At 47.4% G+C, this 26864-nt stretch overlaps 2 protein-coding genes across 2 annotated transcripts in view; one reads left to right on the top strand and one right to left on the bottom strand.

Annotated features, from left to right (window-relative positions):
- LOC139533701 (plexin-B2-like) overlaps positions 1–26864 on the bottom strand; it is a gene marked incomplete at its 3' end in the record, with an annotated part of 208984 nt that overhangs the window by 156132 nt on the left and 25988 nt on the right.
- LOC139533271 (germ cell nuclear acidic protein-like) lies at positions 774–3882 on the top strand. Its single transcript, XM_071331341.1, has 2 exons — positions 774–1567; positions 3810–3882. Exons 1-2 carry the CDS (start codon positions 774–776, stop codon positions 3880–3882), a joined length of 867 nt encoding a protein of 288 aa, XP_071187442.1.

A 26864-nucleotide genomic window follows, 5' to 3' on the forward strand; every position in this document is an offset into this window, starting at 1 on the left:
AGAGACACATTAACATGTCATCTTCCTCTAGCCCCACCCCAAGAGACACATTAACATGTCATCTCCCTCTAGCCCCACCCCAAGAGACACATTAACATGTCATCTCCCTCTAGCCCCACCCCAAGAGACACATTAACATGTCATCTCCCTCTAGCCCCACCCCAAGAGACACATTAACATGTCATCTCCCTCTAGCCCCACCCCAAGGACACATTAACATGTCATCTTCCTCTAGCCCCACCCCAAGAGACACATTAACATGTCATCTTCCTCTAGCCCCACCCCAAGGACACATTAACATGTCATCTTCCTCTAGCCCCACCCCAAGGACACATTAACATGTCATCTCCCTCTAGCCCCACCCCAAGGACACATTAACATGTCATCTTCCTCTAGCCCCACCCCAAGGACACATTAACATGTCATCTCCCTCTAGCCCCACCCCAAGGACACATTAACATGTCATCTCCCTCTAACCCCACCCCAAGGACACATTAACATGTCATCTCCCTCTAGCCCCACCCCAAGGACACATTAACATGTCATCTCCCTCTAACCCCACCCCAAGAGACATTAACAAACCGGGGTTTGTAGTTAACTGACGTGCCTAGTTTAAAAAGCTTACCGTAGCCCCACCCCAAGAGACATTATTCAGAGCCATTGGAACAAACACGCCCACACAACTACAAGGTTGATTACACTTTATACTGGAATATAACCCAGAGAGGAACTGAAAGGAACGAGACAGGAAGTGGAGGACGTCGACTATAGCGATGATATTTATCTACATGGAGGAATCCTGTCAGTCCACTACACAGCTGCGGGGAGACAGCTGCGGGGAGACAGCTGCGGGGAGACAGCTGCGGGGAGACAGCTGCGGGGAGACAGCTGCGGGGAGACAGCTCGAGCCAGCTGCGGGGAGACAGCTGCGGGGAGACAGCTCGAGCCAGCTGCGGGGAGACAGCTCGAGCCAGCTGCGGGGAGACAGCTCGAGCCAGCTGCGGGGAGACAGCTGCGGGGAGACAGCTGCGGGGAGACAGCTCGAGCCAGCTGCGGGGAGACAGCTGCGGGGAGAGAGCTCGAGCCAGCTGCGGGGAGACAGCTGCGGGGAGAGAGCTCGAGCCAGCTGCGGGGAGACAGCTGCGGGGAGACAGCTCGAGCCAGCTGCGGGGAGACAGCTCGAGCCAGCTGCGGGGAGACAGCTCGAGCCAGCTGCGGGGAGACAGCTGCGGGGAGACAGCTCGAGCCAGCTGCGGGGAGACAGCTGCGGGGAGACAGCTCGAGCCAGCTGCGGTGAGACAGCTGCGGGGAGACAGCTCGAGCCAGCTGCGGGGAGACAGCTCGAGCCAGCTGCGGGGAGACAGCTGCGGGGAGACAGCTGCGGGGAGACAGCTCGAGCCAGCTGCGGGGAGACAGCTCGAGCCAGCTGCGGGGAGACAGCTGCGGGGAGACAGCTCGAGCCAGCTGCGGGGAGACAGCTGCGGGGAGACAGCTCGAGCCAGCTGCGGGGAGACAGCTGCGGGGAGACAGCTCAAGCCAGCTGCGGGGAGACAGCTGCGGGGAGACTGTCGGTCTCTAATAGAACCCTATTCAGTCCACTCTTTTTGAACCAGGGCCCAATTGGGACACAGGCAGTGAGAGTCAGTCTTAGGCGTGACCAATCAGGAGGCCAACACTGCTATACCAAGCTCCATAATAGACAGGCTTGGGAGGGAGACGGGGGATTGAGAGAGCTGGAGGGACAGAAGGAGACAGAGGGCCAGGGGAAAAAAGGTGACTCAGTCAGTCACAGGTGTAGTCTAACAGGATACAGGACTGGAGCAGAGGACCTCTCACACTCATTCATCTGACACACACAGTTAAACCCCCAGAGCCCCTGGCCAACCAATTAAATACAGTGAAGAGGGCCTCGTCTGACTTGCGACCCCCCCCCCCCCTCCTCCTCCTCCTCTGCAGGTCTAACTCCATACTGAGCAGGTCATTCACTGTTAAGGGCTTTTCCTCAGGAGAAAAGGGACACACACGTCTGTATAATGTGTGTGGAAGCCGCCCAGACAGGAGATTTCCCCACGGCGGTGAGGTGTGGAGTGTGTGGGAAGATCAAACACAATGTTGCAACACCACTGCAACCACACACACACGTCACGGAAGTTAAGGAGACTTAATTACAGTAGAACTCCAAATGGATTCATGCATTATACAGAGAATAAACATCCGATTAAAATTCAGGGATTTTTATAGTTTCTTTTGAAGATTTCTGAAGCAGGGTTGGACACAATGAACTCACACAGCTGGTCTGTTTGTCATGTGTGGGCGGGTCCGGTGGTTGTGTGCACTCTTCCTATGTACTTCCGTGTGTGTGTTCCTTTCTGTGAGTGGTGTTCCTATAAGAACAAACAGCTTCTCTTCATCACTTGTATACGTGTGTAAGTTTGTGTGTGTGCGCGCGCGTCAATGCCTGCTGTTCCTAGACCAACAGTTTGTTTTTCCCCTCGGTTGCCTCCTAGCGCGTGTGTGTGTGTCCGTCCTTCCGGACTGTGTGTCTTCCACCATGGCACATCCACACCATTAGGCAGAAATCAGGACACTGTGATAGATGCATGTGTTCACCGCGATAGGATGATTTAATGAACCGCGCGCACACACACACACACACACACACACACACACACACACACACACACACACACACACACACACACACACACACACACACACACACACACACACACACACACACACACACACACACACACACACACACACAAGCCGAGGCCATCCATCCATCACCAGGCCAGTCCTCCATCCATCCATCACCAGGCCAGTCCTCCATCCATCCATCCATCACCAGGCCAGGCCTCCATCCATCCATCCATCCATCACCAGGCCAGTCCTCCATCCATCCATCCATCCATCCATCCATCCATCACCAGGCCAGTCCTCCATCCATCCATCCATCCATCACCAGGCCAGTCCTCCATCCATCCATCACCAGGCCAGTCCTCCATCCATCCATCACCAGGCCAGTCCTCCATCCATCCATCACCAGGCCAGTCCTCCATCCATCACCAGGCCAGTCCTCCATCCATCACCAGGCCAGTCCTCCATCCATCCATCCATCCATCCATCACCAGGCCAGTCCTCCATCCATCACCAGGCCAGTCCTCCATCCATCACCAGGCCAGTCCTCCATCCATCACCAGGCCAGTCCTCCATCCATCACCAGGCCAGTCCTCCATCCATCACCAGGCCAGTCATCCATCCATCACCAGGCCAGTCCTCCATCCATCCATCCATCACCAGGCCAGTCATCCATCCATCACCAGGCCAGTCCTCCATCCATCACCAGGCCAGTCCTCCATCCATCACCAGGCCAGTCCTCCATCCATCACCAGGCCAGTCCTCCATCCATCCATCCATCCATCCATCACCAGGCCAGTCATCCATCCATCACCAGGCCAGTCCTCCATCCATCACCAGGCCAGTCCTCCATCCATCACCAGGCCAGTCCTCAGCAGCCAATTAGAAAGGTCAAAACACAAAACAGACTAAGAGAACACAGCACACTGGCCAACACAGACTGGAACATACCACTACCACTCTTCGTCTCTCTCCCCCTCTTCGTCTCTCTCCCCCTCTCAATCCTCAGACTAGTAAACTCCCTGTTGGCTTTTCAGACAGACAGTGAGTCAGAGAGATGTTGCTAATTTTGGCTATTGATTAACCCACTGGCTGAGCAGGAGGACAGTGATGAGAAAAAATCTCTCCCTTTAGTCTGTCTGCTCCTCTCGCTCCCCCTCCACCGTCAGCCCCTCCACCGTCAGCCCCTCCACCGTCAGCCCCTCCACCGTCAGCCCCTCCCCATCTCTCCAGTCCGTCTGAAGACAGACGGAGATGTGGAACCAGATAAAACAGAATTAAATTAAGCCAAAAGAGAGTTCTCAATGGCACTGCGCTGGTGGGAGCCATTGATTTCCAATGCCATAAGAAACCTCTTATGAGTTTTAACAGCTTGTTGGACAGAGACACAGAGATGCCTCTAACAGAGAGAAGAGAGAGATTATCTAGACAGAAGGTCGACATTGGATAGAATATAATACGTTGCATCGAGGGGTTAAGAGTGTGGAGGTAGTATAGCGGGAGACTGAAAGAAAGCGAATGGAGCATTCTGGGAAACTCGGGTAGATTTCCTGCAAGTAATGAGGCAAATCTGGCAAACCCAGAAACTCAACAGGCCACAGACACTATAACAGCAGCCCTAGGAACAGTTGAGGGGTCTATTTAAGAGCAAGCAGCCCTAGGAACAGTTGAGGGGTCTATTTAAGAGCAAGCAGCCCTAGGAACAGTTGAGGGGTCTATTTAAGAGCAAGCAGCCCTAGGAACAGTTGAGGGGTCTATTTAAGAGCAAGCAGCCCTAGGAACAGTTGAGGGGTCTATTTAAGAGCAAGCAGCCCTAGGAACAGTTGAGGGGTCTATTGAAGAGCAAGCAGCCCTAGGAACAGTTGAGGGGTCTATTGAAGAGCAAGCAGCCCTAGGAACAGTTGAGGGGTCTATTTAAGAGCAAGCAGCCCTAGGAACAGTTGAGGGGTCTATTTAAGAGCAAGCAGCCCTAGGAACAGTTGAGGGGTCTATTTAAGAGCAAGCAGCCCTAGGAACAGTTGAGGGGTCTATTTAAGAGCAAGCAGCCCTAGGAACAGTTGAGGGGTCTATTTAAGAGCAAGCAGCACTAGGAACAGTTGAGGGGTCTATTTAAGAGCAAGCAGCCCTAGGAACAGTTGAGGGGTCTATTTAAGAGCAAGCAGCCCTAGGAACAGTTGAGGGGTCTATTTAAGAGCAAGCAGCCCTAGGAACAGTTGAGGGGACTATTTAAGAGCAGCCCTAGGAACAGTTGAGGGGTCTATTTAAGAGCAGCCCTAGGAACAGTTGAGGGGACTATTTAAGAGCAGCCCTAGGAACAGTTCAGGGTTCTATTTAAGAGCAAGCAGCCCTAGGAACAGTTGAGGGGACTATTTAAGAGCAAGCAGCCCTAGGAACAGTTGAGGGGTCTATTTAAGAGCAAGCAGCCATAGGAACAGTTGAGGGGACTATTTAAGAGCAGCCCTAGGAACAGTTGAGGGGTCTATTTAAGAGCAGCCCTAGGAACAGTTGAGGGTTCTATTTAAGAGCAAGCAGCCCTAGGAACAGTTGAGGGGACTATTTCTAGCCTGCTAAGTTCTACGGTTCCTGATGAAACACCAGAACTGAGACATTCAGCACATTCCTGACAATGATACCCTTCACTAGAAGAGTCCAGTCAGATGGACTTCTACCATACAGGAGGAATAATCAGCTATGAAGAGAGCGAGAGACATTATTTCTCCCTGGATATAGTATTGCTTTAAAGTATTATAGTTATTCTCATTAATATTGTTGTTGTAGTTGCTGTTAAATGGTAATCCCATTTCCACTACTACTATTTCTGTTGGTCCCACCATTTTGTTATATGTATACTTTGACAATGTAATAAATTTAACTTGACCATGTCAATAAAGTCTATTGAATTGAGAGCCAGGGTGAAGAGATATGAATCTGTTCTGTATTAGAGCCCGCCTGTCATACCAGTGGTGTAAAGTACTTAAGTAAAAATACTTAAGTATTACTTAGTCGTTTTGGGGGGTATCTGTCATTTACATTTGACAACTTTTACTTCACTACATTCTTAAAGAAAATGTATTTTTTACCTCATACATTTTCCCTGACACCTAAAAGTACTGGTTACATTTGGAATGCTTAACAGGACAGGGAAATTGTCTAATTCACCCACGTATCAAGAGAACATCCCTGGTCATCCCTACTGCCTCTGATCTGGTGGACTCAGTAAACACACATGCTTCGTTTGTAAATTATGTCTGTTTGTTGGAGTGTGACCCTGGCTATCCGTAAATACATTTTTTTTTAAGAAAGAAAATTGTGTCTGGTTTGCTTAATATAAGACATTTGAAATGATTTACACTTACTTTTGATACATTTAAAACCAAATATGTTTACTCAAGTAGTATTTTACTGGGTGACTTCTGCTCGAGTCATTTTCTTTTAAGGTGTCTGTACTTTTACTCAAGTATGAAAATTGGGTACTTTATCCAACACCCAGTCATACCAGGGAACAGGAATCCATGCGTAGCAAACTTCCCAAGAGCACTGGGGCTTTCTCCTTTCCCTCCACTTCCTGGAAAGTAGGGGACTTTGGTCATACTTTAAATAACATGTCGATGTCTTTAAGCCCAGCAACAATGTGATCTGATCGGCCCACATTGAACCATACAAGGCACCTTTGTCAGCCCTGTGTCCATCGTGGAGTTGCTCTGACTGACCACATTATTTATAGTTCCATCCCTGCATCATCAGAGGGGTGGTGTTGGGTAGACAAATCCAGCCCTGCATCATCAGAGGGGTGGTGTTGGGTAGACAAATCCAGCCCTGCATCATCACAGAGGGGTGGTGTTGGGTAGACAAATCCAGCCCTGCATCATCACAGAGGGGTGGTGTTGGGTAGACAAATCCAGCCCTGCATCATCACAGAGGGGTGGTGTTGGGTAGACAAATCCAGCCCTGCATCATCACAGAGGGGTGGTGTTGGGTAGACAAATCCATCCCTGCATCATCACAGAGGGGTGGTGTTGGGTAGACAAATCCAGCCCTGCATCATCACAGAGGGGTGGTGTTGGGTAGACAAATCCAGCCCTGCATCATCACAGAGGGGTGGTGTTGGGTAGACAAATCCAGCCCTGCATCATCACAGAGGGGTGGTGTTGGGTAGACAAATCCAGCCCTGCATCATCACAGAGGGGTGGTGTTGGGTAGACAAATCCAGCCCTGCATCATCACAGAGGGGTGGTGTTGGGTAGACAAATCCAGCCCTGCATCATCACAGAGGGGTGGTATTGGGTAGACAAATCCAGCCCTGCATCATCACAGAGGGGTGGTGTTGGGTAGACAAATCCAGCCCTGCATCATCACAGAGGGGTGGTGTTGGGTAGACAAATCCAGCCCTGCATCATCACAGAGGGGTGGTGTTGGGTAGACAAATCCAGCCCTGCATCATCACAGAGGGGTGGTGTTGGGTAGACAAATCCAGCCCTGCATCATCACAGAGGGGTGGTGTTGGGTCGTGCTACTGGGAAGTAGACAAATCCCGCGTGGGTCATTACACACAGAGAGAGACAGACAGAACATCTCTCTGTAGTTCCCTGTGTTTGCTGACTCCAGGTGGGCGTTTCCCGCTGGACTCAGCAGTAGTTCAGTAGTCTACATTACAGTATCTCTGGAGTCAGCAGTAGTCTACATTACAGTATCTCTGTGCTCAGCAGTAGTCTACATTACAGTATCTCTGTGCTCAGCAGTAGTCTACATTACAGCATCTCTGTGCTCAGCAGTAGTCTACATTACAGTATCTCTGTGCTCAGCAGTAGTCTACATTACAGCATCTCTGGACTCAGCAGTAGTTCAGTAGTCTACATTACAGTATCTCTGGACTCAGCAGCAGTCTACATTACAGCATCTCTGGACTCAGCAACAGTCTACATTACAGTATCTCTGGACTCAGCAGCAGTCTACATTACAGTATCTCTAAGCTCAGCAGCGGTAAACATTACAGTATCTCTAAGCTCAGCAGCGGTAAACATTACAGTATCTCTGGACTCAGCAGTAGTCTACATTACAGTATCTCTGTGCTCAGCAGTAGTCTACATTACAGTATCTCTGTGCTCAGCAGTAGTCTACATTACAGCATCTCTGTGCTCAGCAGTAGTCTACATTACAGTATCTCTGTGCTCAGCAGTAGTCTACATTACAGTATCTCTGGACTCAGCAGTAGTCTACATTACAGTATCTCTGGACTCAGCAGTAGTCTACATTACAGTATCTCTGTGCTCAGCAGTAGTCTACATTACAGTATCTCTGTGCTCAGCAGTAGTCTACATTACAGTATCTCTGTGCTCAGCAGTAGTCTACATTACAGTATCTCTGTGCTCAGCAGTAGTCTACATTACAGTATCTCTGTGCTCAGCAGTAGTCTACATTACAGTATCTCTGTGCTCAGCAGTAGTCTACATTACAGTATCTCTGGACTCAGCAGTAGTCTACATTACAGTATCTCTGGACTCAGCAGTAGTCTACATTACAGTATCTCTGGGCTCAGCAGTAGTCTACATTACAGTATCTCTGAGGAACTAATAGAACTCTGTTTCCCCTCCTCCTCCTGTCTCTTCTGTCTCTCCTCTACCTCTCCCGCTCTGTATCTCACCCCTTTCCACTCTTCTGTTCATTAAGCTATGCTAACTCAGTAATACAGGAAGCTGTAACACAGACAGCCTGGGCCTGCCTCTCAGATATCAACACACACTAACCCTTCCCATTGGCAACATCAGACAGACTGACTGGAGATGAATACAGTCTGGAGGTACAGGACTGAACACTGGGCGTTTCCATTCTACTGTGTAGTGATGCTGGAGCTAATGAGAGACTGGTGTGAAGGTAACTGGTTTTACACGACGACACAGCCCTCCACGACACGACGACACAGCCCTCCACGACACAACGCCACAGCCCTCCACGACACAACGCCACAGCCCTCCACGACACAACGCCACAGCCCTCCACGACACAACGCCACAGCCCTCCACGACACGACGCCACAGCCCTCCACGACACGACGCCACAGCCCTCCACGACACGACGCCACAGCCCTCCACGACACAACGCCACAGCCCTCCACGACACAACGCCACAGCCCTCCACGACACAACGCCACAGCCCTCCACGACACAACGCCACAGCCCTCCACGACGCCACAGCCCTCCACGACACAACGCCACAGCCCTCCACGACGCCACAGCCCTCCACGACACAACGCCACAGCCCTCCACGACACAACGCCACAGCCCTCCACGACACAACGCCACAGCCCTCCACGACACAACGACACAGCCCTCCACGACACAACGACACAGCCCTCCACGACACAACGACACAGGTCTACACACATATTCATTCCTTGTAAACACTTGTTGCATGGCAAAGTTCTGAATCCGATTCCACACACAAATGGAACACAATGGCTAATCTTTAACTTTTCAGGGCATTGCGGAGTTGCATTGACACACACACACACACGTTCGACTAAACACACACATTCCTGAGAGGAGGCCTGTTGATAGTAGACACACATTATTACGGAGAAAACCCAGATAAGAGACGTGCTTGGCCACCGCTGGCATCATGTGATTATGTGGGGGTAAGGCTATTGGCTCATACAGGGATATGGGGGAAGGGTTGTGTCATACACTGGACACACAGTGGATTGGCAGTCTGACAACCTTGACGACAGATCACAGGTAAATGAGCTACTCAGGTACAACCAGGGATGAGAGTTTATCCTGGTCAGGTCACATGGTCAGGTGAAACTCCTGGTCCTAGTCATAACCAGTCTTAGTATTGACAACAGAAGGTCCTAGTCATAACCAGTCTTAGTACTGACAACAGAAGGTCCTAGTCATAACCAGTCTTAGTACTGACAACAGAAGGTCCTAGTCATAACCAGAGTCTTAGTACTGACAACAGAAGGTCCTAGTCATAACCAGTCTTAGTACTGACAACAGAAGGTCCTAGTCATAACCAGTCTTAGTACTGAAAACAGAAGGTCCTCGTCATAACCAGTCTTAGTACTGACAACAGAAGGTCCTCGTCATAACCAGAGTCTTAGTACTGACAACAGAAAGTCATAACCAGTCTTAGTACTGACAACAGAAGGTCCTAGTCATAACCAGAGTCTTAGTACTGACAACAGAAGGTCCTAGTCATAACCAGTCTTAGTACTGACAACAGAAGGTCCTAGTCATAACCAGAGTCTTAGTACTGACAACAGAAGGTCCTAGTCATAACCAGTCTTAGTACTGACAACAGAAGGTCCTAGTCATAACCAGTCTTAGTACTGACAACAGAAGGTCCTAGTCATAACCAGTCTTAGTACTGACAACAGAAGGTCCTAACCAGTCTTAGTACTGACAACAGAAGGTCCTAGTCATAACCAGTCTTAGTACTGACAACAGAAGGTCCTAGTCATAACCAGTCTTAGTACTGACAACAGAAGGTCCTAGTCATAACCAGTCTTAGTACTGACAACAGAAGGTCCTAACCAGTCTTAGTACTGACAACAGAAGGTCCTAACCAGTCTTAGTACTGACAACAGAAGGTCCTAACCAGTCTTAGTACTGACAACAGAAGGTCCTAGTCATAACCAGTCTTAGTACTGACAACAGTAGGTCCTAGTCATAACCAGTCTTAGTACTGACAACAGAAGGTCCTAGTCATAACCAGTCTTAGTACTGACAACAGAAGGTCCTAGTCATAACCAGTCTTAGCACTGACAACAGAAGGTCCTAGTCATAACCAGTCTTAGCACTGACAACAGAAGGTCCTAGTCATAACCAGTCTTAGTACTGACAACAGAAGGTCCTAGTCATAACCAGTCTTAGTACTGACAACAGAAGGTCCTAGTCATAACCAGTCTTAGTACTGACAACAGAAGGTCCTAGTCATAACCAGTCTTAGTACTGACAACAGAAGGTCCTAGTCATAACCAGTCTTAGTACTGACAACAGAAGGTCCTAGTCATAACCAGTCTTAGTACTGACAACAGAAGGTCCTAGTCATAACCAGTCTTAGTACTGACAACAGAAGGTCCTAGTCATAACCAGTCTTAGTACTGACAACAGAAGGTCCTAGTCATAACCAGTCTTAGCACTGACAACAGAAGGTCCTAGTCATAACCAGAGTCTTAGTACTGACAACAGAAGGTCCTAGTCATAACCAGTTTTAGTACTGACAACAGAAGGTCCTAGTCATAACCAGAGTCTTAGTACTGACAACAGAAGGTCTTAGTCATAACCAGTCTTAGTACTGACAACAGAAGGTCCTAGTCCTAACCAGTCTTAGTACTGACAACAGAAGGTCCTAGTCCTAACCAGTCTTAATACTGACAACAGAAGGCCCTAGTCCTAACCAGTCTTAGTACTGACCGTGTCTGGAGTCAATATGGCCTCTCTTGTTAGATGACCCGGTCAGACTGGTGTACTGACACTATGTGGGAGTCTGTGTTAGTACAGTGTTTGACCTGGTCTAAGCTTTATCATGTGACAAGTCTAACCTGGTAAGAGGTTGATAGGGGTCGTGAACCCAGCTCCTGCTGTGACAGATCCGCTCCAGGTCCCAAGGTTAAGTGACTGAAGAGTCTCACTTGTATTGTGAGAAGCCACCATGTTGAAAGTGATCTGATGTTTCTGTCCAGTCAGACAGTAACTGTTAGACTATGTGAAACATAAGGAAGATCAATTGCATACCCTGATTCCCCTCTCCTCATTTCCTTATCAAAACCCATTGGATGAGAAAGCCAGAGGTCCCTCCCTTCTGACCTTCTCCTCCAATGGGTTTTGAGGAGGCGGCGACACACAGCTCACAAAAATCCAAAGTAGAAGAACAGAGAGTCAGCTGAAAACATACCAGATAACTCCCCTAGTCCAGAGGAGAGAGACCCGCTCCCCTAGTCCAGAGGAGAGAGACCCGCTCCCCTAGTCCAGAGGAGAGAGACCCGCTCCCCTAGTCCAGAGGAGAGACCCGCTCCCCTAGTCCAGAGGAGAGACCCGCTCCCCTAGTCCAGAGGAGAGAGACCCGCTCCCCTAGTCCAGAGGACTAACAGGGACAAGCCTAACACTCTCTGTAATGTAGGGTAACAGGGACAAGCCTAACACTCTCTGCCTCTGTTGGGACCTGACAGAGAAACACTCTCCTCGGACACACTTGGCTGGTGATTAACAGCCAACTACTGTCCGTGGTCTTTCTCCTCCTCTGTCGTTCCCTCGTTCAGACACGGGTTAGTTTAGATGAACACCAATCCCCCGTTTCCACTGCCAGGCTCACTGACCCCAGAACTACCCGGCCGGTCCTTAGAGCCCTCAGCTGAGCCTGACCGCATATTTACACACACACACTGAACATGGAACATCATGGTCACATGCTTGGATACACAAGCAGGAAGCCGGGTGGCAGTGTGTAACAGTGTGTGGAACCTAATCCTTCCTCACACATCATCAAGGAGAGAGAACCAGCATGTATTATCTCATTGTTACTGAGTAGAAGAGTTAGTCAGATAGCTTGAAGAGGAGGTTACTGTAGACCTGAGGAGGTAATGTATCATCTCATTGTTACTGAGAGTAGGAGAGTTAGTCAGATAGCTTGAAGAGGAGGTTACTGTAGACCTGAGGAGGTAATGTATCATCTCATTGTTACTGAGTAGGAGAGTTAGTCAGATAGCTTGAAGAGGAGGTCACTGTAGACCTGAGGAGGTAATGTATCATCTCATTGTTACTGAGTAGGAGAGTTAGTCAGATAGCTTGAAGAGGAGGTTACTGTAGACCTGAGGAGGTAATGTATCATGTCATTGTTACTGAGAGTAGAAGAGTTAGTCAGATAGCTTGAAGAGGAGGTTACTGTAGACCTGAGGAGGTAATGTATCATGTCATTGTTACTGAGAGTAGAAGAGTTAGTCATATAGCTTGAAGAGGAGGTTAGTGTAGACCTGAGGAGGTAATGTATCATGTCATTGTTACTGAGTAGGAGAGTTAGTCAGATAGCTTGAAGAGGAGGTTACTGTAGACCTGAGGAGGTAATGTATCATGTCATTGTTACTGAGTAGGAGAGTTAGTCAGATAGCTTGAAGAGGAGGTTACTGTAGACCTGAGGAGGTAATGTATCATGTTATTGTTACTGAGAGTAGAAGAGTTAGTCAGATAGCTTGAAGAGGAGGTTACTGTAGACCTGAGGAGGTAATGTATCATGTCATTGTTACTGAGAGTAGAAGAGTTAGTCATATAGCTTGAAGAGGAGGTTACTGTAGACCTGAGGAGGTAATGTATCATGTCATTGTTACTGAGAGTAGAAGAGTTAGTCATATAGCTTGAAGAGGAGGTCACTGTAGACCTGAGGAGGTAATGTATCATGTCATTGTTACTGAGAGTAGAAGAGTTAGTCATATAGCTTGAAGAGGAGGTTAGTGTAGACCTGAGGAGGTAATGTATCATCTCATTGTTACTGAGTAGGAGAGTTAGTCATATAGCTTGAAGAGGAGGTTACTGTAGACCTGAGGAGGTAATGTATCATGTCATTGTTACTGAGAGTAGAAGAGTTAGTCATATAGCTTGAAGAGGAGGTTACTGTAGACCTGAGGAGGTAATGTATCATGTCATTGTTACTGAGTAGGAGAGTTAGTCAGATAGCTTGAAGAGGAGGTTACTGTAGACCTGAGGAGGTAATGTATCATGTCATTGTTACTGAGTAGGAGAGTTAGTCATATAGCTTGAAGAGGAGGTTAGTGTAGACCTGAGGAGGTAATGTATCATGTCATTGTTACTGAGAGTAGAAGAGTTAGTCATATAGCTTGATGAACTGTCTCTGTTGGAAATGGGAAACTGTATCGCCCTGTACAACCATAACATTCAGCTTGATGAACTGTCTCTGTTGGGGAATGGGAAACTGTATTGCCCTGTACAACCATAACATTCAGCTGGATGAACTGTCTCTGTTGGGGAATGGGAAACTGTATCGCCCTGTAAAACCATAACATTCAAGGACTACGTTTAACAATTTCACAGAACATTTTACAAAAACTCTTGTGCTGTTGGTGGCGTCATTCTGTTACCAAACTGTGTATCTATACGGTGTTATTGTAAACCTCTCTCTCTCTCTCAGCCCTAGGACCATCTGGCCTGATGACTCCTTGCTGTCCCCAGTCCACCTGGTCGTGCTGCTGCTCCAGTTTCAACTGTTCTGCCTGCGGCTATGGAACCCTGACCTGTTCACCGGACGTGCTACCTGTCCCAGACCTGCTGTTTTCAACTCTCTAGAGACCGCAGGAGCGGGAGAGATACTCCTAATGATCGGCTATGAAAAGCCAACTGACATTTACTCATGAGGTGCTGACCTGTTGCAACCTCGACAACCACTGTGATTATCATTATTTGACTCTGCTAGTCATCTATGAACATTTGAACATCTTGGCCATGTTCTGTTATAATCTCCACCCGGCACAGCCAGAAGAGGACTGGCCTCCCCTCATAGCCTGGTTTCTTCCTAGGTTCCAGCCTTTCTATGGAATTCTTCCTAGCCACCGTGCATCTACAACACCATTGCTTGCTGTTTGTGGTTTTAGGCCGTGTTTCTGTACAGATCTTTGTGACATCAGCTGATGTAAGAAGGGCTTTATAAATACATTTGTTTGATTACATGAAGTTGTATAGTTTGTTAAACTTTTCAATCATTGGCTTTTGTTTAACTTTTTAAGGCTAGGGGGCAGTATTCGGAAGTTTGGATGACTGAGGTGCCCAAAGTAAACTGCCTGTTACTCAGGCCCAAAAGCTAGGATATGCTAATGCATGGTAGTATTGGATGGAAAACACTCTAAAGTTTCTAAAACTGTTAAAATAATGTCTGTGAGTATAACATAACTGATTTGGCAGGCGAAACCCCGAGGACAATCCATCCAGGAATATTTTTTTATTTTTTTGAGGTCATTGGACTTTAATGCTTTATGGGAAAGTCTAATAATTAGGACACAGATTGCAGTTCATATGGCTTCCACTAGATGTCAACAGTCTTTAGAAATTGTCATGCTTGTTTTTTGAAAAATGAAGAATTATTGGTATTCTTTCAAAGTATCGCTCAGAAGGACTCTAGTCTTTTGGCGCGCGTGAATGAGTGCGTGCTCCTTGTTCTTTTTCTCCGATATTGAACACAGTTTATTCAGTCTAAAAATTGTATCGATTATTTACATATTAGGGTACCTGAGGTTGGATTAGAAACATTGTTTGGACGAAGTTTACAGGTAACTTTTTAGATTCCTTTGAAGGCATGTTGGGCGAGTTGGAACAGGTGTATTTCTGACTCAAACGCGCCAAATAAACTGACATTTTTGGGATATAAAGGACTTTATCGAACAAAAACGACCATTCATTATGTAACTGGGACCCTTTGGATTGCAAAAGGATGAAGATCTTCAAAGGTAAGTGATTTATTTTATCGCTATTTTGAGTTTTGTGACGGGTTATAAATTCATGTTAATGCAGGAAGTGGGTGAGGCGCTGTCCTCAGACGATCAAATGCTTTCGCCGTAAAGCCCATTGTAAAATCGGACAAAGCGGTTCGATTACCAAGATTCTAAGCTAAAGAACGGTGTATAACACTTGTATTTTTATGAATGTTTAATATTACTACTTTTGTTTTTTGAATTTCGCGCTCTGCAATTTCACCGGATGTTGTCGAGGTGATCCGCAATGATCCGCAAGAAGTTAACATACATCTTAAAGTGAAAGACCTGAGTTAACATCACTGTTACCTTTGAATTGACCCTGATCAAATGAGTCAGTTAACCAGGTACAGAGAGATCCCACAGACCGGCGTCGGTCCACGGACCTGAGACTGATTAACACTACTCTAGAGTCTACATGTTTCAATTCCATTTCAGTTCAAATCAATTCAGTTCATTTAAATCACACTTTCCAAATTCCAATTAATCCCCTAAATTAATTGCACTGACATGGAATTAACCCATGATCCTCTATTTAATGACAGTAGCCAGGCTCCAGCCAGCCAGAGGGCATGGGGCTGGCATTGGCCCTGCCCATAGACCTGTAATGCTATTGGCATCCTGCCCAGTGTCCAGCCATCCACTATACAGGGGTACAGATGGCATGTGTGTGTATGTACTGGCACAGGCTGGCTGTGGTCCTGGACATAGACTAAGTCCCTGGCACCAAACCCTGTGTCTGGGTGTCAGGTGGGGAATGTTTAATCCAGATCAAATGCACATTAAAAACTCACAGCTGTAGCTGCATGGACACGGACATACACACACACAGTTCGGTTCTAAATAAAGAGTAAAAACTCACGGACGAGCAGTAAAGCTCAAACCATGTTTATTCACCCAAAGGGTCAGACAGCTGAACAGACCAAGACATCTTCACACTGGTATTTAAGCCTTCCTCCTCTGCCCAGTCTCCTCCTTACACATCTGAACAGCCAATCCACCTCTGTTGCTAGGCAGAACTTTAGTGATATCTGTTCTTCCTCACATCATCTGACCTGACTTCAGCCCCAAATTCCTCCCTCTTCCCCACAGGATCCCTGACGTCTAACAATAACATATTCTGACAATGTAAACATTCTACATTCCCCCGTCTCCCTCAGTGACATGAATAAGGAGATTTCATATTTTCACGTTTTGAAGTCAGAACCCATCAACACAGTACATGACCTTCATTTGACAAACATTATTTGAAAGAACAATCATGTGATGTGGACATGAGTGGATGTCCACAACTGAACAGGACATTGTCTATTTTAAAATCACACATTAGTCATACTGTGTACTCAGGGGCAAAGCGTATTTTATACACAGACCGTGATCAGCCATACAGAAATGAGTTTACATAGACAGAAAAGCCCTGGACCACACAGAGAAGTTAACCACCATATTTGTAATTGATGCACCCTTCACTTATGGGGGTTGGAGTGGGTTCTGGGAAGATGAGATGTCAGTCACACCGCTGTGCAGCAATCAGGGACAATCACTTGACGAAGAGGACAGAGCCAACAAGACTCAGTCAGAAGACTCTTCAAATACAACCCAGAGAATGACAGCCCTCAGCATGGGGTCATGACAGAAACACAGTATGTGTGTGTGTGTGTGTGTGTGTGTGTGTGTGTGTGTGTGTGTGTGTGTGTGTGTGTGTGTGTCAGATAAATGTGTTCGTTATTCCTGCTCAGAGGGGATGACAGAGACAAGTTGGATGATTGTCTGTCTGATGTCAGCAGATCTGGTTTTAAGGTAGGATGTGCTGCTAGCAAGCCTAACACTCTCTGTAATGTAGGGTAACAGGGACAAGCCTAACACTCTCTGTAATGTAGGGTAACAGGGGCAAGCCTAACACTCTCTGTAATGTAGGGTAACAGGGACAAGCCTAACTCTCTGTAATGTAGGGTAACAGGGGCAAGCCTAACACTCTCTGTAATGTAGGGTAACAGGGGCAAGCCTAACACTCTCTGTAATGTAGGGTAACGGGGGCAAGCCTAACACTCTCTGTAATGTAGGGTAACGGGGGCAAGCCTAACACTCTCTGTAATGTAGGGTAACGGGGACAAGCCTAACACTCTCTGTAATGTAGGGTAACGGGGACAAGCCTAACACTCTCTGTAATGTAGGGTAACGGGGACAAGCCTAACACTCTCTGTAATGTAGGGTAACGGGGACAAGCCTAACACTCTCTGTAATGTAGGGTAACGGGGACAAGCCTAACACTCTCTGTAATGTAGGGTAACGGGGGCAAGCCTAACACTCTGTAATGTAGGGTAACGGGGGCAAGCCTAACACTCTCTGTAATGTAGGGTAACGGGGACAAGCCTAACACTCTCTGTAATGTAGGGTAACGGGGCAAGCCTAACACTCTGTAATGTAGGGTAACGGGACATGCCTAACACTCTGTAATGTAGGGTAACAGGGACAAGCCTAACACTCTGTAATGTAGGGTAACAGGGACAAGCCTAACACTCTCTGTAATGTAGGGTAACAGGGACAAGCCTAACACTCTCTGTAATGTAGGGTAACAGGGACAAGCCTAACACTCTCTGTAATGTAGGGTAACAGGGGCAAGCCTAACACTCTCTGTAATGTAGGGTAACAGGGACAAGCCTAACTCTCTGTAATGTAGGGTAACATGGGCAAGCCTAACACTCTCTGTAATGTAGGGTAACAGGGGCAAGCCTAACACTCTCTGTAATGTAGGGTAACGGGGGCAAGCCTAACACTCTCTGTAATGTAGGGTAACGGGGGCAAGCCTAACACTCTCTGTAATGTAGGGTAACGGGGACAAGCCTAACACTCTCTGTAATGTAGGGTAACGGGGACAAGCCTAACACTCTCTGTAATGTAGGGTAACGGGGACAAGCCTAACACTCTCTGTAATGTAGGGTAACGGGGACAAGCCTAACACTCTCTGTAATGTAGGGTAACGGGGACAAGCCTAACACTCTCTGTAATGTAGGGTAACGGGGGCAAGCCTAACACTCTGTAATGTAGGGTAACGGGGGCAAGCCTAACACTCTCTGTAATGTAGGGTAACGGGGACAAGCCTAACACTCTCTGTAATGTAGGGTAACGGGGGCAAGCCTAACACTCTGTAATGTAGGGTAACGGGACATGCCTAACACTCTGTAATGTAGGGTAACAGGGACAAGCCTAACACTCTGTAATGTAGGGTAACAGGGACAAGCCTAACACTCTCTGTAATGTAGGGTAACAGGGACAAGCCTAACTCTCTGTAATGTAGGGTAACAGGGACAAGCCTAACACTCTCTGTAATGTAGGGTAACAGGGAAAAGCCTAACACTCTCTGTAATGTAGGGTAACAGGGGCAAGCCTAACACTCTGTAATGTAGGGTAACAGGGACAAGCCTAACACTCTCTGTAATGTAGGGTAACAGGGACAAGCCTAACACTCTCTGTAATGTAGGGTAACAGGGACAAGCCTAACACTCTGTAATGTAGGGTAACAGGGGCAAGCCTAACACTCTGTAATGTAGGGTAACAGGGGCAAGCCTAACACTCTGTAATGTAGGGTAACAGGGACAAGCCTAACACTCTCTGTAATGTAGGGTAACAGGGACAAGCCTAACACTCTGTAATGTAGGGTAACAGGGACAAGCCTAACACTCTGTAATGTAGGGTAACAGGGACAAGCCTAACACTCTGTAATGTAGGGTAACAGGGACAAGCCTAACACTCTGTAATGTAGGGTAACAGGGACAAGCCTAACACTCTCTGTAATGTAGGGTAACAGGGACATGCCTAACACTCTCTGTAATGTAGGGTACCAGGGACAAGCCTAACACTCTCTGTAATGTAGGGTACCAGGGACAAGCCTAACACTCTCTGTAATGTAGGGTAACAGGGACAAGCCTAACACTCTCTGTAATGTAGGGTAACAGGGACAAGCCTAACACTCTGTAATGTAGGGTAACAGGGGCAAGCCTAACACTCTGTAATGTAGGGTAACAGGGACAAGCCTAACACTCTCTGTAATGTAGGGTAACAGGGAAAAGCCTAACACTCTCTGTAATGTAGGGTAACAGGGGCAAGCCTAACACTCTGTAATGTAGGGTAACAGGGACAAGCCTAACACTCTCTGTAATGTAGGGTAACAGGGACAAGCCTAACACTCTCTGTAATGTAGGGTAACAGGGACAAGCCTAACACTCTGTAATGTAGGGTAACAGGGGCAAGCCTAACACTCTGTAATGTAGGGTAACAGGGGCAAGCCTAACACTCTGTAATGTAGGGTAACAGGGACAAGCCTAACACTCTCTGTAATGTAGGGTAACAGGGACAAGCCTAACACTCTGTAATGTAGGGTAACAGGGACAAGCCTAACACTCTGTAATGTAGGGTAACAGGGACAAGCCTAACACTCTGTAATGTAGGGTAACAGGGACAAGCCTAACACTCTGTAATGTAGGGTAACAGGGACAAGCCTAACACTCTCTGTAATGTAGGGTAACAGGGACATGCCTAACACTCTCTGTAATGTAGGGTACCAGGGACAAGCCTAACACTCTCTGTAATGTAGGGTACCAGGGACAAGCCTAACACTCTCTGTAATGTAGGGTAACAGGGACAAGCCTAACACTCTCTGTAATGTAGGGTAACAGGGACAAGCCTAACACTCTGTAATGTAGGGTAACAGGGACAAGCCTAACACTCTCTGTAATGTGGGGTAACAGGGACAAGCCTAACACTCTCTGTAATGTAGGGTAACAGGGACAAGCCTAACACTCTCTGTAATGTAGGGTAACAGGGACAAGCCTAACACTCTCTGTAATGTAGGGTAACAGGGACAAGCCTAACACTCTCTGTAATGTAGGGTAACAGGGACAAGCCTAACACTCTCTGTAATGTAGGGTAACAGGGACAAGCCTAACACTCTCTGTAATGTAGGGTAACAGGGACAAGCCTAACACTCTCTGTAATGTAGGGTAACAGGGACAAGCCTAACACTCTCTGTAATGTAGGGTAACAGGGACAAGCCTAACACTCTCTGTAATGTAGGGTAACAGGGACAAGCCTAACACTCTCTGTAATGTAGGGTAACAGGGACAAGCCTAACACTCTCTGTAATGTAGGGTAACAGGGACAAGCCTAACACTCTCTGTAATGTAGGGTAACAGGGACAAGCCTAACACTCTCTGTAATGTAGGGTAACAGGGACAAGCCTAACACTCTCTGTAATGTAGGGTAACAGGGACAAGCCTAACACTCTCTGTAATGTAGGGTAACAGGGACAAGCCTAACACTCTCTGTAATGTAGGGTAACAGGGACAAGCCTAACACTCTCTGTAATGTAGGGTAACAGGGACAAGCCTAACACTCTCTGTAATGTAGGGTAACAGGGACATGCCTAACACTCTCTGTAATGTAGGGTAACAGGGACATGCCTAACACTCTCTGTAATGTAGGGTAACAGGGACAAGCCTAACACTCTCTGTAATGTAGGGTAACAGGGACAAGCCTAACACTCTCTGTAATGTAGGGTAACAGGGACAAGCCTAACACTCTCTGTAATGTAGGGTAACAGGGACAAGCCTAACTCTCTGTAATGTAGGGTAACAGGGGCAAGCCTAACACTCTCTGTAATGTAGGGTAACAGGGGCAAGCCTAACACTCTCTGTAATGTAGGGTAACAGGGGCAAGCCTAACACTCTCTGTAATGTAGGGTAACAGGGGCAAGCCTAACACTCTCTGTAATGTAGGGTAACAGGGACAAGCCTAACTCTCTGTAATGTAGGGTAACAGGGGCAAGCCTAACACTCTCTGTAATGTAGGGTAACAGGGGCAAGCCTAACACTCTCTGTAATGTAGGGTAACAGGGGCAAGCCTAACACTCTCTGTAATGTAGGGTAACAGGGGCAAGCCTAACACTCTCTGTAATGTAGGGTAACAGGGGCAAGCCTAACACTCTCTGTAATGTAGGGTAACAGGGGCAAGCCTAACACTCTCTGTAATGTAGGGTAACAGGGACAAGCCTAACTCTCTGTAATGTAGGGTAACAGGGGCAAGCCTAACACTCTCTGTAATGTAGGGTAACAGGGGCAAGCCTAACACTCTCTGTAATGTAGGGTAACAGGGGCAAGCCTAACACTCTCTGTAATGTAGGGTAACAGGGGCAAGCCTAACACTCTCTGTAATGTAGGGTAACAGGGACAAGCCTAACACTCTCTGTAATGTAGGGTAACAGGGACAAGCCTAACACTCTCTGTAATGTAGGGTAACAGGGGCAAGCCTAACACTCTCTGTAATGTAGGGTAACAGGGGCAAGCCTCACACTCTCTGTAATGTAGGGTAACAGGGGCAAGCCTAACACTCTCTGTAATGTAGGGTAACAGGGACAAGCCTAACACTCTCTGTAATGTAGGGTAACAGGGGCAAGCCTAACACTCTCTGTAATGTAGGGTAACGGGGACAAGCCTAACACTCTCTGTAATGTAGGGTAACGGGGACAAGCCTAACACTCTCTGTAATGTAGGGTAACGGGGACAAGCCTAACACTCTGTAATGTAGGGTAACGGGGACAAGCCTAACACTCTCTGTAATGTAGGGTAACGGGGACAAGCCTAACACTCTCTGTAATGTAGGGTAACGGGGACAAGCCTAACACTCTCTGTAATGTAGGGTAACGGGGACAAGCCTAACACTCTCTGTAATGTAGGGTAACGGGGACAAGCCTAACACTCTCTGTAATGTAGGGTAACGGGGACAAGCCTAACACTCTCTGTAATGTAGGGTAACGGGGACATGCCTAACACTCTGTAATGTAGGGTAACGGGGACAAGCCTAACACTCTCTGTAATGTAGGGTAACAGGGACAAGCCTAACACTCTCTGTAATGTAGGGTAACAGGGGCAAGCCTAACACTCTCTGTAATGTAGGGTAACAGGGGCAAGCCTAACACTCTCTGTAATGTAGGGTAACAGGGACAAGCCTAACACTCTCTGTAATGTAGGGTAACAGGGACAAGCCTAACACTCTCTGTAATGTAGGGTAACAGGGACAAGCCTAACACTCTCTGTAATGTAGGGTAACAGGGACAAGCCTAACACTCTCTGTAATGTAGGGTAACAGGGACAAGCCTAACACTCTCTGTAATGTAGGGTAACAGGGACAAGCCTAACACTCTCTGTAATGTAGGGTAACAGGGACAAGCCTAACACTCTCTGTAATGTAGGGTAACAGGGACAAGCCTAACACTCTCTGTAATGTAGGGTAACGGGGACAAGCCTAACACTCTGTAATGTAGGGTAACGGGGACAAGCCTAACACTCTGTAATGTAGGGTAACGGGGACAAGCCTAACACTCTGTAATGTAGGGTAACGGGGACAAGCCTAACACTCTCTGTAATGTAGGGTAACGGGGACAAGCCTAACACTCTCTGTAATGTAGGGTAACGGGGACAAGCCTAACACTCTCTGTAATGTAGGGTAACGGGGACAAGCCTAACACTCTCTGTAATGTAGGGTAACGGGGACAAGCCTAACACTCTCTGTAATGTAGGGTAACGGGGTAAGCCTAACACTCTGTAATGTAGGGTAACAGGGACAAGCCTAACACTCTCTGTAATGTAGGGTAACAGGGACAAGCCTAACACTCTCTGTAATGTAGGGTAACAGGGACAAGCCTAACACTCTGTAATGTAGGGTAACAGGGGCAAGCCTAACACTCTGTAATGTAGGGTAACAGGGACAAGCCTAACACTCTCTGTAATGTAGGGTAACAGGGACAAGCCTAACACTCTGTAATGTAGGGTAACAGGGACAAGCCTAACACTCTGTAATGTAGGGTAACAGGGGCAAGCCTAACACTCTGTAATGTAGGGTAACAGGGGCAAGCCTAACACTCTCTGTAATGTAGGGTAACAGGGACAAGCCTAACACTCTCTGTAATGTAGGGTAACAGGGACATGCCTAACACTCTCTGTAATGTAGGGTAACAGGGACAAGCCTAACACTCTCTGTAATGTAGGATAACAGGGACAAGCCTAACACTCTCTGTAATGTAGGGTAACAGGGACAAGCCTAACACTCTGTAATGTAGGGTAACAGGGACAAGCCTAACACTCTGTAATGTAGGGTAACAGGGGCAAGCCTAACACTCTGTAATGTAGGGTAACAGGGACAAGCCTAACACTCTCTGTAATGTAGGGTAACAGGGACAAGCCTAACACTCTGTAATGTAGGGTAACAGGGACAAGCCTAACACTCTGTAATGTAGGGTAACAGGGACAAGCCTAACACTCTCTGTAATGTAGGGTAACAGGGACAAGCCTAACACTCTCTGTAATGTAGGGTAACAGGGACAAGCCTAACACTCTCTGTAATGTAGGGTAACAGGGACAAGCCTAACACTCTCTGTAATGTAGGGTAACAGGGACATGCCTAACACTCTCTGTAATGTAGGGTAACAGGGACAAGCCTAACACTCTCTGTAATGTAGGGTAACAGGGACAAGCCTAACACTCTCTGTAATGTAGGGTAACAGGGACAAGCCTAACACTCTGTAATGTAGGGTAACAGGGACAAGCCTAACACTCTGTAATGTAGGGTAACAGGGACAAGCCTAACACTCTGTAATGTAGGGTAACAGGGACAAGCCTAACACTCTCTGTAATGTTGGGTAACAGGGACAAGCCTAACACTCTCTGTAATGTGGGGTAACAGGGACAAGCCTAACACTCTCTGTAATGTAGGGTAACAGGGACAAGCCTAACACTCTCTGTAATGTAGGGTAACAGGGACAAGCCTAACACTCTCTGTAATGTAGGGTAACAGGGACAAGCCTAACACTCTCTGTAATGTAGGGTAACAGGGACAAGCCTAACACTCTCTGTAATGTAGGGTAACAGGGACAAGCCTAACACTCTCTGTAATGTAGGGTAACAGGGACAAGCCTAACACTCTCTGTAATGTAGGGTAACAGGGACAAGCCTAACACTCTCTGTAATGTAGGGTAACAGGGACAAGCCTAACACTCTCTGTAATGTAGGGTAACAGGGACAAGCCTAACACTCTCTGTAATGTAGGGTAACAGGGACATGCCTAACACTCTCTGTAATGTAGGGTAACAGGGACATGCCTAACACTCTCTGTAATGTAGGGTAACAGGGACAAGCCTAACACTCTCTGTAATGTAGGGTAACAGGGACAAGCCTAACACTCTCTGTAATGTAGGGTAACAGGGACAAGCCTAACACTCTCTGTAATGTAGGGTAACAGGGACAAGCCTAACACTCTCTGTAATGTAGGGTAACAGGGACAAGCCTAACACTCTGTAATGTAGGGTAACAGGGGCAAGCCTAACACTCTCTGTAATGTAGGGTAACAGGGACAAGCCTAACACTCTCTGTAATGTAGGGTAACGGGGACAAGCCTAACACTCTCTGTAATGTAGGGTAACGGGGACAAGCCTAACACTCTCTGTAATGTAGGGTAACGGGGGCAAGCCTAACACTCTCTGTAATGTAGGGTAACGGGGACAAGCCTAACACTCTCTGTAATGTAGGGTAACAGGGACAAGCCTAACACTCTCTGTAATGTAGGGTAACAGGGACAAGCCTAACACTCTGTAATGTAGGGTAACAGGGACAAGCCTAACACTCTGTAATGTAGGGTAACAGGGACAAGCCTAACACACTCTGTAATGTAGGGTAACAGGGACAAGCCTAACACACTCTGTAATGTAGGGTAACAGGGGCAGGCCTAACACTCTCTGTAATGTAGGGTAACAGGGACAAGCCTAACACTCTCTGTAATGTAGGGTAACAGGGGCAGGCCTAACACTCTCTGTAATGTAGGGTAACAGGGACATGCCTAACACTCTCTGTAATGTAGGGTAACAGGGACAAGCCTAACACACTCTGTAATGTAGGGTAACAGGGACAAGCCTAACACTCTCTGTAATGTAGGGTAACAGGGGCAGGCCTAACACTCTCTGTAATGTAGGGTAACAGGGACATGTTAAACACTCTCTGTAATGTAGGGTAACAGGGACAAGCCTAACACTCTCTGTAATGTAGGGTAACAGGGACAAGCCTAACACTCTCTGTAATGTAGGGTAACAGGGACAAGCCTAACACTCTCTGTAATGTAGGGTAACAGGGACATGCCTAACACTCTCTGTAATGTAGGGTAACAGGGACAAGCCTAACACTCTCTGTAATGTAGGGTAACAGGGACAAGCCTAACACTCTCTGTAATGTAGGGTAACAGGGACAAGCCTAACACTCTCTGTAATGTAGGGTAACAGGGGCAAGCCTAACACTCTCTGTAATGTAGGGTAACAGGGACAAGCCTAACACACTCTGTAATGTAGGGTAACAGGGACATGCCTAACACTCTCTGTAATGTAGGGTAACAGGGACAAGCCTAACACTCTCTGTAATGTAGGGTAACAGGGACAAGCCGTCACATACTGCTACTGAAGATCTGCTAGCACTAGTCTCTGGGTCATTCCACTAGTCTCTGGGTCATTCCACTAGTCTCTGGGTCATTCCACTAGTCTCTGGGTCATTCCACTAGTCTCTGGGTCATTCCACTAGTCTCTGGGTCATTCCACTAGTCTCTGGGTCATTCCACTAGTCTCTGGGTCATTCCACTAGTCTCTGGGTCATTCCACTAGTCTCTGGGTCATTCCACTAGTAGTAGCAGGAACAGCGGCATCTAGTGGGAAAAACTTGGTACTTTCACACTTTAATGGCTAATTTCTCTAAATGGGGAAAAAAACAAAGATTTACTGGGAATAGGTTACAAAAGGTTGAAGAATCAATACTCAAACCAGCAGCTCCATACGAATTGTCAGACAGTGAACTGATACTATATACTGGTTGTTGGGGTGTGGGAGAGTGGGAGAGTGGGGGAGTGGGAGAGTGGGAGAGTGGGAGAGTGGGAGAGTGGGGGAGTGGGGGAGTGGGGGAGTGTGAGCCTTTGGGCGGCTATTGATTATTTTATTGGATTTCTCAGGTCTTAATCATTGTTAGGAAGAATTATGGTCCAAATCCGATGTTAGGTACTATAGTTACTGAAGATTATATGAATCCTGTTTTTGTTTCGTTTTTATAAAATCACTAATTTGGGTGAACTCAATTAGAGATCAAATTACATTTCAACAAAATGTTTCTGTTCCTAACTACAGAAACGATTTCAGAACAATTTGAGATGGGTGTCGATAGTCTTGTGCTTTTTGAAGTGGAATGACTCCTCTCACACTAGGAGACCAATACAAGACCAGCACCACTCTAGCTAAGTACGGTTCAAAATGAACATGCCCCCCTGAAGCTATTCATTAGAGCTTTCTTCTCCTCTAGAGGCATCGAACAGGACAAAACGGGAGGGAAAATGACACGTTAGGTGGTGAAATGCCACAGCACCACTCCCAGTCACTCAGCACTCCCAGTCACTCAGCTGAAGAGCTCCTGAGGTAAATGAATGGAGGACTGGACGGTGTTGTGCTCACAGTCCCCCCCCCCCATCCAAGAGAAAAGGCCAGGCTCGCAATTACTGGAGAAAGGCAGCCAATCTGGGGCCTCGCTGTGGACTGCATGGGATTGGGTACAAGGGCAGGGGGGGGGGGGGGTTCTAGGGGCTAGAACCACAGAGTAGGGGTGTACCCTATGGGCCCTAGTCAAACTCAGTGCAATATATAGGGAATAGGGTGGCATTTGGAACAGCAGAGCAGAGA

Source organism: Salvelinus alpinus, chromosome 11 (genome assembly GCF_045679555.1).
Source record: "Salvelinus alpinus chromosome 11, SLU_Salpinus.1, whole genome shotgun sequence".
Lineage (NCBI taxonomy): Eukaryota > Metazoa > Chordata > Actinopteri > Salmoniformes > Salmonidae > Salvelinus > Salvelinus alpinus.

What these genes read in the sequence shown, in the direction of transcription:
- LOC139533271 (XM_071331341.1), top strand. Translation starts at nt 774, where the DNA reads ATGATATTTATCTACATGGAGGAATCCTGTCAGTCCACTACACAGCTG. An exon ending in GAGACAGCTGCGGGGAGACT is followed by an intron (nt 1,568 to 3,809) that starts GTCGGTCTCTAA and finishes CTCCACCGTCAG; the next exon opens with CCCCTCCACCGTCAGCCCCT.